The 15,840-nt window shown below is 39.3% G+C and overlaps 1 protein-coding gene across 1 annotated transcript in view; it reads right to left on the bottom strand.

Annotated features, from left to right (window-relative positions):
• EHHADH (enoyl-CoA hydratase and 3-hydroxyacyl CoA dehydrogenase) overlaps positions 1 to 15,286 on the bottom strand; it is a 44,616-nt gene extending 29,330 nt beyond the window's left edge. The window contains exons 1-4 of the mRNA XM_003991838.4: positions 15,128 to 15,286; positions 12,687 to 12,790; positions 7,125 to 7,297; positions 1,236 to 1,347 (exon numbers count right to left, since the gene is read on the bottom strand). Of these exons, the coding sequence (XP_003991887.1) occupies positions 1,236 to 1,347; positions 7,125 to 7,297; positions 12,687 to 12,790; positions 15,128 to 15,201 (463 nt within the window). The 5' untranslated portion in view covers positions 15,202 to 15,286. The remainder of the gene's footprint in view (positions 1 to 1,235; positions 1,348 to 7,124; positions 7,298 to 12,686; positions 12,791 to 15,127) is intronic.
• Positions 15,287 to 15,840: the final 554 nt, after the last annotated feature.

Genomic DNA, 15,840 nt, shown 5'->3' with positions numbered 1-15,840 from the left:
TATTAATATTCATATTCATATATTCATATATAAAATATGAAATATATATTTCATATATATATATAAAATACATAATCAATCAGAAAAAATGGTGCATAACTCCAAAGCTAGGTCCTAAAAGATATCGCAGCTTGCTCTCTCTTGGATCTCTCAGTCCAGAGGTAGTCAGCTTCCATATTGTGAAGACACTCAGGCAGCTTTAGGGAGAGGTCTATGTGGAGAAGAAATGCCAACAGTCAGCACCAATTAGCCATCCATGTGAGGAAGCTATCTTGGAAGTAGATCCTTCAGCCCTACTCAAGTTTTCAGACAACTACAGCTCTAATCAATGTCTTGATTACAACTTCATGAGAAACCCTGAGCTTAGAGTCCAACTAAGCTGGTCCCAAATTCCCGACCCACAGAAATATAGAGAGAAGAAACACTGTCAATCAAAACATGACTCTTTCTTCCAACCTTACTTCAACTGGAAATCTCTTTATAAGTCTTACAGGATTTGGTAAATCCAGGATCTCTAAATGTTTTCTATTGTTGCATTGTTCACTTTCCCTATGGAAAGAGAACTTTCATTTGTAGCTAATATCTTAATACTTGGAAAATGAAAAATTCAGTCATTTCCACACTATAACTTCAAACCTTTCCATGACAATTCTGGTTTTAATTCTCATGTACATTATAATTTCTAAATTGAGTCTGCATATAATACACCCTATGTGAATACAAGTGTTTATGCATGGACATGCGAGCTATAATAAAATCTTACTTATAATTAGTGCTCTGTAAACACTTTCATTTAGAAGGTACATGGGGTGCCTGGGTGGCTCGGCTGGTTAAGCGACCAAGTTCAGCTCAGGTCATGATCTTGTGGTTTGTGGGTTTGAGCCCACGACGGGCTCTGTGCTGACAGCTCAGAGCCTGGAGCCTGCTTCAGATGCTGTGTCTCCCTCGCTCTCTGCCCGTCCCCCACTCATGCTCTGTCTCTGTCTCTCAAAAATGAATAAACATTAAAGAAATTTTTGGGGGGAGGCACTTACATGCGATCTTCATGGTAATGTCTGAGAAGCTCTCAGGGAAAGTACTCCTTCCATTTTACAGATGAGAAAATTGATAGTCAAAGAAATTAAAGTATCCTCTTAAGATTACTTGAGTGGGTAATGGTCAATCCAGAATTTCTCTAAATCTTAAACCAGTTCCTCGCATTGCTCTAGACAGCTGTTGTCAGGGTTTGTACTGACCTGAGGTAATTAAATCGAGTGCAGCAGGAACTCCAATGAGTCTGGGGAGAAGCTGGGTTCCTCTTGCACCAGGAAGGAGTCCTAGTCTGACTTCTGGGAAGCCAATTTGAGCCTATTAAAGTTTGAAGGCATAAAGGTCATTAGAATGAGACAGCATGTAGAGTAAAGGGGAGGATTCCTCTGGATTTCCCACACTTTCAAAAACACTGTTTCAGGAGTTTCTGCAGAGCAATGCACACACACTCTCTCTCTTAAAATAAATACATAACAAAAAGCGAGAGTGCCTGGGTGGCTCAGTTGGTTAAGCGTCCGACTCTTGATTTTGGCTCAGGTCCTGATCTCAAGGTTCCTGAGATCAAGCCCTGCATCAGGCTCTGCCCTGACAGTGTGGAGCCTGCTTGGGATTCTCTCTCTCCCTCTCTCTGCCCCTCCCCCTACTCTCAAAATAAATAAGACACTTCAAATAAATTAAAAAATGTTTAATTTTTTTCATTTTTGAGAAAAAGAGAGAGAGAAAGACAAAGGACTAGTGGGGGAGGGGCAGGCTCCAGGCTCTGAGCCATCAGCATAGAGCCTCAACCATTGAAATCATGGCCTGAGCAGAAGTCAGACGCTTAACTGACTGAGCCACCCAGGCACCCTGACACTTTAAATAAATTAAAAAAAAAAAAGTTTTTACAGGGCAAATTAGTGCACACCCTCTACTTAGGTTAACAACATAAACAGAGCTGTGCTGTCCCTAAGTCTTCATGTTGAAATACATCTCTAACTTCTTACATATTTTTTTCTCTGACTCCATTGTGATCTGTTTCAGCCAACAAACGTTATATTGCCCAGAAACAGCTTTATGGAGCCCTAAAAGAGCCAGGAAGCCGAGAAATTAAAAGGAAAACTCACAGAATAGGAGAGAATATTTGCTAATCATGTATGTAGAATATATAAAGAACTTTTCACAACTCAGTAATAAAAAGACAATCCAATTAAAAATGGGCAAAGGAGGGGCACCTGGCTGGCTCAGTCGGTTAAGCATCCGACTTCAGCTCAGGTCATGATTTCACAGCTCATGGGTTTGAGCCCTGCATTGGGCTCTGTGCTGACAGCTCAGAGCCTGGAGCCTGCTTCGGATTCTGGGTATCCTTCTCTCTCTGTTCCTCCCCCACTCAATCTCTCTCTCTCTCTCTCTCTCTCTCTCTCAAAAGTAAATAAAAAACATTTAAAAAATTGGCAAAGGATCTGAATAGACATTTCTCTAAAGAAGAGATACAAAATAGCCAATAAGCACATGAAGAGATGTTCAATATCATTAGCCCATCAGGAAAATGCAAATCAAAACCACAAGAAGATACTATTTCACATCCAATAGGATGACTATAATAAACACACACACACACACACACACACACACACACACAACACACACAATGTTACACAAATTTTCCTAGCATCATTGTTCATAAAAGCCAAGAAAATAGAAACAATTCACGTGTTCATCAACTGATGAATGGATAAAGAAAATGTGGTATATCCATACAAGGAAATATTATTTGGCATAGAAAGGAATGAAGTACTGACAAGCTACAACATGGGTGAACGACGACAACATTATTCTAAGTGATAGAAGCCAGTCATAAAAGACAACATGTTGTATGATTCTGTGTATATGAAATGTCTAGAATAGGCAAACCCATAGAGACAGAGAGTAGATTAGTGGTTGCCTAGGACTGAGGGAGAGGGGAGATGGTGGGTTACTCCTAAAGGGTATGAATTTTCTTTTTGGTATAATAAATGTTCTAAAATCCACTGTGGTAAGGGTTACACAGCCCTGTGAATATGCTGATATACCATTCAGTTGTACACTTTATTTTTATTTTTTTAAGTAGGCTCCACATCCAGCGTGAAGCCCAGTGCAGGGCTTGAACTCACAACCCCGAGATCAAGACCAATCAAGAGTCAGATAACCAACTGAGCCACCCAGGCACCCCTCAATTGTACATTTTATTTTTAAATGTTTTTTTTTTAATTTTTAAAAATGTTTATTTTTGAGAGAGAGACAGCAAAGGCAGGGGAGGGACAAAGAGAGATAGAGACACAGAATCAGAAACAGGCTCCAGGCTCTGAGCTGTCAGCACAGAGCCTACCGTGGGGCTCGAACCCACCAACTGCGAGATCGTGACCTGAGCTGAAGTTGGATGCTCAACTGACTGAGTCACCCAGGCGCCCCTTAAATGTTTTTTTTTGTTATTTATTTATTTATTTTTGAGAGAGAGGGAGCATGAGCAGGGAAAGGGCAGAGAGAGTGAGGGAGACAGAGAATCCAAAGCAGGCTCCGAGCTGTCAGTGCTAAGCCTGATGCAGGGCTTGAACCCAGGAACAATGAGATCATGACCAGAGCCAAAGTCAGACACTTAACTGACTGAGCCAGCCAGGCACCCTCAATTGTACACTTTAAATGAATGTATTATATGGGTTTTGAATTATATCTCAATAAAGCTCTTACAGAAAAAAAATTAGACAGCAACCTCAGTCCAGGCAAGAGAATGAGTTCAAGCCCTTTACCACATGCCTCTCTTGGCTATTTAAAAGTGGCTAAAGTTCTGTTAGTTTTGTTACAGGCACAGGATGGGAGGAGGAGGGTGCTTTAATGCAGACTGTCATTTACCCACATTGTGATTCCAAGAGCTCCAGAATACCTGGAATATTTAAGCATTTCTCACACAAGGCATTCCTATCAGTCAGTCAAGAATTTTTCCATCACTGTTCATCCCCATCCCCTGACTTATCATTGCTTATAACTTATATCTACACTCAGTGTGCAGAAGGCATGGTGAGAGGGACACAGAAAAAGGAGCACTTAGGATATATATCTTTATTCATAAACCCTTATAAAAATTAAAATGCTGGGGTGCCTGGGTGGCTCAGTTGACTGAGTGTCCAATTTTTGATTTCAGCTCATTTTATGATCTCAGGGTTCATGGGCTTGAGCCCCATGTCTGGCTCTGTGCTGACCCTCATGCAGAGCCTGCTTGGGATTTTCTCTTTCCCTCTCTCCCTTCCCTCCCCTGCTCTCTCTCTCAAAATAAATAAATAAACATTAAAAAAATTTAATGCTACAAGGAAATGTTAAATAAATTATGGTATATCTATAAGACAAAATTATACAGCCATTTAAAATGATATGTTTAAAGACTATTTACAATAAGCTTAACAGCAGGTTTCTTGTCAGAAACCATGGAGACCAAAAGGCAATAGGTTGACATATTCAAAGCACTAAAAGAAAAAACATGTCAAACAAAAATTCTACATCCAGCAAAACTAGCTTTTGAAAATGAAAACAAAGGGCACCTGGGTGGATTAGTTGGTTAAACATCCAACTCTAGATTTTGGCTCAGGTCATGATCTCATGGTTCATGGGTTCGAGGCCCATGTCAGGCTCCACACTCCCAATCCTGCTTGGGATTCTCTCTCTCCTTCTCTCTGCCCCTCCCCCATTCTCTCTCTCTCTCTCTCTCTCTCTCTCTCTCTCTCTCTCAAAGTAAATAAATAAACTTTAGAAAAATCAAAACGAAGGCAAATTAAAGCATTCTGAGGTAAAAACAAAAATTGGATTTGTTGCCAGCATATCTGCCCCACAAGAAATCCTTCACAGTGAAATGAAAGGACACTAGACAGGAACTCAAATCCATGTGAAGGAATAACAAACAATGATAAAGGATCACTATTTAGGTAAATATAAAGGACAAATTAATATAAACTTTTCTGTATAATTCTTCTTTCCTATCTGATTTAAAAGACCCCTACATTAAGCAATAATAAAAAATCTATATGTTTTCACTCTTATGTGGATCCTGAGAAACTTAACAGAAGACCATGGGGGAGATGGAGGAGGGGGGGAAAGTTACAAAGAGGGAAGGAGGCAAACCATAAGAGACTTTTAAAAACTGAGAATAAACTGAGGGTTGATGGGGGGGAGGGAGGGGAAGTTGGGTGATTGAGGAGGGCACCTGTTGGGATGAGCACTAGGTGTTGTATGGAAACCAATTTGACAATAAATTTCATATTTAAAAAAAAATCTATGTTAATGGGCATACAAATGTGTAATGATACAATTTGTGACAATAACAGCATTAAAGTAGTGGGTAACGGAACCATATAGAAGCAAACTTTTTTGTATACTATTGAAATTAAGTTGGCATTAATCTGAACTAGATTGTTTTATTTATTTTTTTTTTAATTTTTTTTTTAACGTTTATTTATTTTTGAGACAGGGAGAGACAGAGCATGAACAGGGGAGGGGCAGAGAGAGAGGGAGACACAGAATCTGAAATGGGCTCCAGGCTCTGAGCTGTCAGCACAGAGCCCGACACGGGGCTCGAACTCACGGACCGTGAGATCATGACCTGACCCGAAGTCGGACGCCTAACCGACTGAGCCACCCAGGTGCCCCTGAACTAGATTGTTTTAAATTAAGACGTTAATTGTAATCACCAGGACTTTCTTACCACCAGTAAGAAAATAACTCAAAAACACATAGTAAGAGAAGGAACAAGAAAATGAAAAGGGTAATAGAAAATATCTATGTAATACAAATGAAAGCATTAATGGAATAATTGAGAAACAAAAAAGATAGAAGACAAAGGAAAAAAATAGCAAAATGGCAGAAGTAAGTACTTCCTTATTAGTAATTGTGTTACATGTAAATAGATTAAACTCTCTAAAACAGATTGGCAGAATGCATAAACAAATAGGCTAAATATGATATTAGTATAAAAATGGAGTACAAATGAAATACAATATAATTCCAAAGGTAGGTTTTGTGTGTGTGTGTGTGTGTGTGTGTGTGTGTGTGTGTGTTTAGTTCATTTATTTTGAGAGAGAGCACGTGGGAGGGGCAGAGAGAAGGGAGAGAGAGGATCCAACACTAACAGCATGGAGCCCTACTTGGGGCTTGATCCCACAGATGGAACCATGAGATCATGACCTGAACGGAAACCAAGAGTCAGACACTTAACCAACTGAGCCAACAAGGCGTCCCTGCAGGTGTTTTTTTTCTTAAAGATGGCAAAGAAAAAGAAATTTAAAAAAAGCTATAAGAAAAATGTATTACATAGGAAGAAGACCAAAAGAAAATAAAATAGAATATTAATAGTGGTTATTTCTGAACTGTGAGTTTATGGGGATTTTAGTTTACATCTTTATACTTTCCTGTATTTTTTAGTCTATCACAATGATCAACATTATCTTTATCATTAGAAAAATATGTTACTTACAAAATGTTACCATTCTGAGACTGATATCACAGACCTCATCTACATACCTAATAGCCCAAATTAAATCTATTTCCAGAAACAAATGGATTTACAATTTTGTGCTATTTTCAAATAGGAAATTGTCTTCTAAGGTACTAATAATTACAAGGGACCACAAAACCAAAACCTTTGAGGAAATAAAAATTTAAATAAGTACGCATACTCAGGGATGAGAGTCAAAATATTTTATACCTCATGCTGCATAAGCATGGCTCAGCGGAACATGACGTGGGTCATACTACTGGAGCAGAGTCGTGGGGGCCCTGTACCGACCCAGTAGTTCCCCTTTGGTTTGTGTTTTATGGGGAGACCCAAGGGCTAGGGCTAGGGAAGCAAATGGACAGTCATGGGGCTCAGGGTAACAGCTATTTACTCATGGAATGGACATTTTTCAACATGTCAACAACTACTACCACTGTGCTGATGCATAGCAACTGAAAAACCAGTGCTAAAAATACATAAGAGTTGTCAACCAGGAAGCTAGCCTTTCAAAATGATCACCACTGAGGCTTATACAACATTTAGACATTCCCTTAAGAAAAAGCCCCCCACACTGAGCCCCATATGGAGCTTTAGCGGTTACCTCTGCATGGGCAATCCTATAGTGACAGCCCAGGGCCAGCTCTAGTCCCCCTCCTAAAGCCATGCCTTGAATAGCTGCCACCACGGGCTTCTCATTTCTCTGTATTTCATCTACTACGTGTCCCAATACGATGGTGGGCTTTCTAGGAGCAGTGAAGCCGTGGATATCAGCACCTAAGGACACAGACAAGGAAAAAGAGAGGTGGAGAGACTTGGACTTTGTTATAGACAATAAGGTATCAGATAACTCTCAAGGAATTTCAGACCTTTTGGGACCACAAAACATTTAATTCTTTGGCTGGACACACAGTGAAGGAAAAATAACCTGGAAAATGTAGAACATTACAAGAGAAAATCCTCAAACCTTGATCAGGAATCCTGTAATCTAAAATCTGTCTTCCATATGATAGGTAGTAACTCTACCTGTAAAAAATTAAAAGCCTCAGAGAAGGGGGAATAGAGATTCAGAAGTTGAACCAGCCCTCCCTCCCCTTCTTTTTTTTTGTATAGTATTGCTCACCAACCTTATTATGTCTTTGTTAAGAGCATAAATCATTACAACATAAAACCTCAGCATAAAACACATACATATTTGTGAGTTATATGTTTTATGTTTTTGTAATAGATTGTTTTTATGATCAATAAAAGCAACATTTATTTCTTTTCCTAATTATAAAAATAACACATGCATTATAGAAAATTTGAAAAATACACAAAATAATAAAGAACATAAGGATCACCCCAAAATCACCACACAGAGATAACAATGTAATATTTTCATGAATTCTTGTTTCCCAATGCATATATGTAAATGGCTTTGTGGCCTTCAGTAAGTTATGCAACTTTTTTATCATAACACCTATCTTCAGTGACTTAGGAGAGAATTAGATGAAAGTTTGCTATCATATATATTTAACATTATTGAAAGCATTCTATAACATCATTTTTCATATTTTCCTTTTTTCACGTAACATTATACTGAACTCTTCCCCATAGAATTATCTACTCTTTGAAAACATTAAGCTTGGCAAGAGTTAAAAAGTTAAAGTAATTCTTTCATATCAACCTATTTAACTTTTCATTTCTACCTGTACCTTACCCAGCATCAATCCAAGATGATGATTTTTTTGCTCACCAATCCATCATACTCACACTCTCATCTAGTGTTATTAGTTATTATTTCTATTCCTTTTTGGCTCAAGAAAAACAAGATATCTCAGGCCTATCAATCCTGTAAGTTTAGATTTAAATGATTTTTCATGTCATAATAGCAATTAGTGCGTATTGGATAAATACTTTACATTAGGCACCGTGCTAAGTAGTTTCATATACTCTCTTATTTGATTTTCTTAATACGTAGGTTAAGTAGTATAACCATCTCCATTTCACAGGTCAGGAAGCTAAGGCTTTGAGATGTTAAGTGACTAGTTCAAACATATGACCAGTTAATTACTGGTAGAATGAGGATTTGAACTCAGTTTAACTACAGAGCCCACATTCTTAAACGTTATTACTACATTTTTCTACTTGTAGCATAAGGTTAGTACTAGTATCCCAATTTTACAGAAACCAAGGTACAAACAAGAGTACAGTGATTTCACTTTTTAACTGTTTATTTCTGGCATATAGAAATGCAATAAAGTTTTGGATATTGATTTTATATCTAGCAAAATTACTAAGTTATTAATTATAATACCTTTCTAATAGATTATTTTGATTTTTCTGCAAACTCTATCATATCTTCTGGATGATGAAGTTTTGTTTCTTCCTTTCCAATCCCAATACCTTTCATTTGTCTCTCTAGCCTTACTGGACTGGCCAGGGCCTAAAACACAATGTCAAACACAAATGGGGAGAGTAACTAGCCTCATCTTGCTCCTATCTCAGAAGGAAAGCTTTGTTTTGTTTTGTTTTGATTTTTTCATTTTTAAGTAATCTTTATACCCAACGTGGGGCTTGAGCACAAAACCCCAAGATCAAGAGTCTCATGCTCTACTGATTGAGCCAGCCAGGTGCCCCAGGAAGGCTTTCAACTTACCATTTTATCTGATGTTTTCTATAGGTATTCAAAAATGGATTAAGACATTTTCTTTTTATACCTAGTTTACTAAAAATTTTTATTTTTAATGCATGTCAAATGATATCAAATGTTTTTTCTGCAGTTCTTAAAAAATTCATATGATTTTTCTCTTTTAATCTTTTAAAAGAATGAACTACATTAATCTTATAATGTTCAACCAATCTGGAATTTCCGGGAAAAAAAAGTGATGCCTTCCACTTTTTATATATTGTTAGATTCAATTTTATGATATATTATTTAAGATTTTTATACTTATGTTTATGAATGAAACTTGCCTTTCATTTTGCTTTCCTTTCATTGCAAATTTCATTTGTAAGTTTTGCTTTTTCATACTGGCCTTGATAGGTGTTGGTATCAAGATTATGCTAGCGTCATGAAATGAGTTAGAAAGAGTACTGGATTGAATGGGGCCCACGCAGAACCTGTGAAACTTACCTTATTTGGAAATAGGGTCTTTGCAGATATAACTGAGTAAAGATGAGGTCATACTGGATTTGGGTGGGTCTATATAAGATCAGGGAAATCTGGACGCAGGCGAGAAGGCCATGGAAAGAGACAGGAGTGATAAAGCAATAAGCCAAGGAACACCAAGGATTGCCTGCAACCACAGAAGCTAGAGGAGGCAAGCAAAGAGTCTTCCCTAGAGCCTCTGGAGTAAGAATGACCATACAGGTACCCTGAGTTTGAACTTCTACCCTCCACAAGTCATCGGTTATGGCAGCCCAAGGAAACTAATATGGGAAGTGTTCCCTCTTCTTTTATTCCCTAAAACATTTATGTGAAATTCAAATAATATTTTCCTTGACTTTCCAGTTAGAGCTTGCCAATAAAGTCATTTGGGGCTGGAATTTACTCTGTGAGATTTTTGATTACTGATTCGATTTCTTTAATGGTTTTTTATTTCCACTTGAGTCATATTGGGAAGCCATAATATTTTCATTATCTTTTTTAATGGCTACAGTATCTGCAGTGATATCCCATTTGCCATTCCCTATATACATTGTGCTTTCCCTTTTTCTCTTGATCAATCTCTCCAGAGGTTTGTAGATTTCATTAGTCTTTCAAAGAACTAACTTTTGACAGTCTTGAATCGCATTTGTTTCTATCACAGTAATTTCTCCTCTTCATTATTCCCTTTCTTCTACTTCATTGGGTCTAGTAGTTCATTGGTTAGTTCCTTGATATAGATGCTTAACTCGTTATGTTTCAGTCTGTTTCCTTTTCTGATAAATACCTTTAAGGTTATAAATCTCCTGCTAAGTTTTGCGTTAGCTGTATCCTTCAGTTATATATGTTGCATTTTCACTATCATTCAGTTCTAAATATTTTCTAAATTCTATTATGATTTCACTTTGACTCAGGGATTAAGAAATGAACTTAATTTCTAAACATATGAGTATTTTTAGTTATATTTTTGTTATTGATTTCTAGTTTAATTGCATTGCTGTCAGAGAACATATTCTAAGTAAAATTTATTTATTTATTTATTTATTTATTAAAAAAATTTTTTTAAACGTTTGTTTATTTTTGAGACAGAGAGAGACAGAGCATGAATGGGGGAGGGTCAAAGAGAGGGAGACACAGAATCTGAAACAGGCTCCAGGCTCTGAGCTGTCAGCACAGAGCCCGACGCGCGGCTCAAATTCACGGACGGCGAGATCATGACCTGAGCTGAAGTCGGCTGCTTAACCGACTGAGCCACCCAGGCGCCCCAGTAAAATTTATTAAGACAAGTTCTTGTGGTCCAGTATCTGGTCAAATGTGTAAATGTTGCAAATTTGAGAAGAATGTATATTTTCCAATTGTTCTATATAAACCCATTAAGTCTAACCACCTCTAATGCTTTTCTAGGAGAATTTTTTTTTCTATCCCTGAGTTCTAACTACATTCTCCCTTTTCTACCTTCTTTCTTACAAAGAAATATTGAGTTTTCCATAATTGGGATCCCTCTCTCCATGGTGCAAAGTCACTATCTTGGGCTTCTGACCTGAAGTTTCAAAACAACAAGTAAGCCATTTCATAACTGATTAATGTTTGGCACATTATTTTAATCTCTCTCAGGCTCATCCTTATCATCTGTAAATGGAGATTGTAGGATTTACTGAGGATTAAAGTATGTGTAAAAATACTACTGTTTTCATTATTAATAAATAAATAACCCATATAGTACTGGCACATAGCAGGCAACATAAATGGTAACTTTATAATGATTATCATTTTTACATTTCTTTACTGTCATGATTCCAATATCTATTTCTTCTCAGGGTGCAATTAACATACATTAAATTCCATTGGCTACAGTAACTTTACACAGGCCTTCATATAGGACAAAAGGCATAATATATTCATTTGGGAAAAGAAGAAAAGCTACTACAAATACCACTGAATCACCATTTCAGATTCTTTTGCCATATGTTTTCAATATTTTTGCATCTTCATAGAATAACCCAATAAAGATAGTCATGGTCACTGAGATGGGTGACTATTAGAAGAAAAATGAACTCAGGGGTGCCTGGATGGCTCAGCCAGTTAAGTGTCTGAATTCGGCTCAGGTCATGATCTCGTGGTTTGTAGTTTCAAGCCTCACATCAGGCTCTGTGCTGACAGCTCAGAGCCTGGAGCCTGCTTCAGATTCTGTGTCTCCCTCTCTCTCTGTTCCTCCCCTTCTCGTGCTCTGTCTCTTTCTGTCTCAACAATAAATATAGGTTAAAAAAATTTTTTTTAAGGAAGAAAAATGAATTCAATTTCAAGTCTCTGTCAGAAAGAAATAAAAAATAACATTTATTTTTTTCTTTTTTTTTATTTATTTTTTTTCAACGTTTTTTATTTATTTTTGGGACAGAGAGAGACAGAGCATGAACAGGGGAGGGGCAGAGAGAGAGGGAGACACAGAATCGGAAACAGGCTCCAGGCTCCGAGCCATCAGCCCAGAGCCTGATGCGGGGCTCGAACTCACGGACCGCGAGATCGTGACCTGGCTGAAGTCAGACGCTTAACCGACTGCGCCACCCAGGCGCCCCAAAAATAATATTTATTGAACATCTTCTGATGCAGGCACTGCACTAGGGACTTTCAGATATATCTCATGTAACCTCACAAAAACCTATTAAGATAGATACTACTATCCACTTTCTAAACAGAGAAATTGAGGAGTTCAGGAGATTACAGGGATTCGTCCAAGCTCCCATAGGGTGGAGATATATGCAGAGTAGGTATGTACCAACAAGTGTATATTAGCAGGTATAACACCCATCAAGCCTGGGTGTCCTCCAAAGGCCCATCCAATACAAAAGAGAATCTTCTCTGGGTCTTTCTGCGTCTTTCTGTGACTCTTGTCTCTCTGCAATGTTTCCCATTCCCATTCAAGTCTCCCATATCCATTACCCACCCTACGGTATTACCCACAGGGACGGCTAAGGCAGCATCGGTCTCAGGCTGTGGTTGGATTCCAAAGATAATAAGAAAGAGTTAGAGACTGGTTACCTGCAGAGAATTTGCCATCTGCTCCACAAATCACAATGGCTTTTACTGTATGGTCTGTTACAGCTTTCTGCAGTCCCTCTTTTATTCCATGGAGTACAGATGTACTAAAAGAAAAAAAATTACAAGAGCCATTAGAATTAAATTTATACCATCTCAGACTTCTTTCCTAACAATGAAAATTGAAACACACACGCAATGTATAAAAACCCTAGTTACTCACTATTCAGTTTTCACTAATTTGATCAACTAATAATAAACATGTCAACTGTGAATTAAGCACTGGACTAAATAAATGAATACGCTTTTTCTTGTTTTTAAGTTTATTTATTTATTTGAGAGAGAGCAAGCGAGTAGGGGAGGGACAGAGAGAATCCCAAGCAGACTCTGTACTGTCAGTGCAGAGCCCAATGTAGGGCTCAAACTCATGAACCATGAGATCGTGACCTGTGCTGAATTCAGATGCTTAATTGACTGAGGCGCCCAGGTGCTCCAAATGAATAAAAAAAATTTTTTTTAAGTTTATTCATTTTTGGGACAGAGAGAGACAGAGCATGAATGGGGGAGGGTCAGAGAGAGGAAGAGACACAGAATCTGAAACAGGCTCCAGGCTCTGAACTGTCAGCACAGAGCCCGACGCGGGCCTCAAACTCACGGACCGCAAGATCATGACCTGAGCCAAAGTCAGATGCTCAACCGACTGAGCCACTCAGGCGCCCCTAAAATTTTTAAAAAATAATATTTTCCTACAGTTTGCTGTAACTTTGGCCACTTAGAAGCAGCACTAATCAATTTAAAAATATTATTGTACATCTTCTATGTATACTGAAAGGAGCTTATAACATCCTAGGAAATGACAAAATGTCACACTAAGATGAGTGCTATAATGAAAATACAAATAAAGTGATGTGGACATTCACAGTGAGAAGAAATTACTTTCAATTTGTCATATTGGCAAAATATAAGAAAACTGAAATAGTCTAAAAAAACAACCCAAGAGATGTGTCAAGGGCTTCAAATTACCCCAAATATCCAACCTTCCCCACTTTCTTCAAAATATTAAGCATCTAGTTTTTAGCTGGATACACGACTGCCCAAAATAAAGGTTGCATTTTCCAGCTTGTTATCCAGTAAAGTCAGCCTAAGGCATTAAGTTGTGGTCAATAGGATGGAAGCAGATTTGGTATATCCAACTTTGGGAAGAGTTCTTAAAGGATTGGGTATGCTTTTCTCTTTTCCTTTTCTGGCAGGAATGGGGATGTGATGGCTAGATCATAAGCAGCCATCATGGACCAAGAGGTGGAAGACCTGAAATGAGGATGGCAGAGCAAAAGATAAACAGAATTGGGAACCCTGATGATTGTGGAACAATCACATCATTCTAAGACACTGCTATGAAAGAAATCAACCTTATTTTGTTTAATCCACTACTCTTTTGAGTTTTCTGTCACTGACAGCCAAAGCTAAAACTAATTTAGGAGGCAGAGGCAAGATCTGGGGAAAAAAAGGGCATGCAGTAGATTTTGCTAAGTTTCAGTTGATGAGGGAGTCATCTATAAAACAGAGCTATAGGGGCGCCTGGGTGGCGCAGTCGGTTAAACGTCCGACTTCAGCTCAGGTCCTGATCTCGCGGTTCATGAGTTCAAGCCCCGCGTCAGGCATCTGTGCTGATGGCTCAGAGCCTGGAGACTGTTTCAGATTCTGTGTCTCCTTCTCTTTCTGACCCTCCCCCGTTCATACTCTGTCTCTCTCTGTCTCAAAAATAAATAAACCTTAAAAAAAATGTTTTTTAAAGAAAAAAAATAATAAAAGGGGCGAAGGTGCTCCATGATGAAATCAAAGAAGATAAACTGCACAGTCTACTCCATAGGCTACTTACTAGGCTTACTCCAAATGGATCCTCCACTACAGCACTAAAGCCTTTAAGTTTAGAACAAATCAGGAGAAAGAACTTTGCATTTCTGTCCAGGCCACAATTCACCTTTACTCACTGCCTTGGCATTAATAGGAAACTTTATCATCAGATTTCTAAATCTTATGAGTTACACTTTATTAGGGCAGCCTGTATTCGAGATTGGGAAGTAAGAGGTCAAGGTCTAGTGGGCATTGTGCCTTTAGAACAGAATGTACTCGTGAGAAGTCAAAGCTGCCAGCAAGTAGAAGAGCAGGAAACTGGCACGTATGGCCCGTGTTGGAGTCCAGCTCGCCCACTTAGAGGCCATCTGCCTGCCTCTGAGCCTCAGTTTCCTCACCAGTGAAACACCGGTAGGAGTTCGCTGCGAACGTTAACCAAGCTAACCTATGCACAAGGCCCTGGCATTCGCCGCGGTTGTCTGTGTCGGTGTCTCTCTGCTTTTAATCCAGCAGGGGAAAGTCAAAGCCTCGGAGCAGGCAGGCGGCGAAGGGCCCTCCGTGCCCGGGCTGGAGGCAACCCAGCCCGTTACCTGATGGCGTTGACCGGCGGGTTTCGAAGGCGGATCAGCGCCAGCCAGTTCTGCAGGCGCGTGTACTCGGCCATGTCTGCTCGGTCGCGGAGGTCGCTTGCGCCTCTCACCACTGGGCACTGCCGCTTTTCCAGCCTTCGCGGAGCCGGCCCCGCGAGGAGGGGCGCCCGCTGGGCCAATGAGAGCCCGAGCCCGGCGCCACCTCCCGCTGCGCATCCTCCCACACGCTCCTCCTCCTCCCGGGACCCTGGTCCCGCGCTCTGCAGACACTTGTGCTCTCTTTCTCCGGAGTGGTTCCCATCACAACCTAGGTCAGAGAGGACGGTGGAAAATGGGTGCAGTTGCCAGCAAGTCGGAGTTTACAACACCCTGGCCCAAAGAGGCTGCCTTCTCTGGAAAACTTCAGGGTTCACTAAGTTGGTAGAGCTGTCCTCATCAGTTTTCATCTTCATGATCCTTCTTAACAGGAATAGATACCTGGGGTCTTGGCAATTAGGTGACATGACACAACCACTTGGCACATAAAATACACGCACTGTGCGTTTCACCTAAATCTGTATGGTACCAACCACGGACATAACCATTAATGTTACCTGTCTTACTGTAACGGGGCAACCTAGTGAAATGCATGGGTATCTTGTCTGATAACCAAACCTTCTCTTTTTTTCTTTTTAGAACGTTTCCCCCAGTTTTATTGAGATATACTTGACTAC

This window comes from Felis catus, chromosome C2, assembly GCF_018350175.1.
Source record: "Felis catus isolate Fca126 chromosome C2, F.catus_Fca126_mat1.0, whole genome shotgun sequence".
NCBI classification, from domain to species: Eukaryota; Metazoa; Chordata; class Mammalia; order Carnivora; family Felidae; genus Felis; species Felis catus.
The sequence above is the reverse complement of the archived record's forward strand: the minus strand, read 5'-3'. Positions and strand labels throughout refer to the sequence as shown.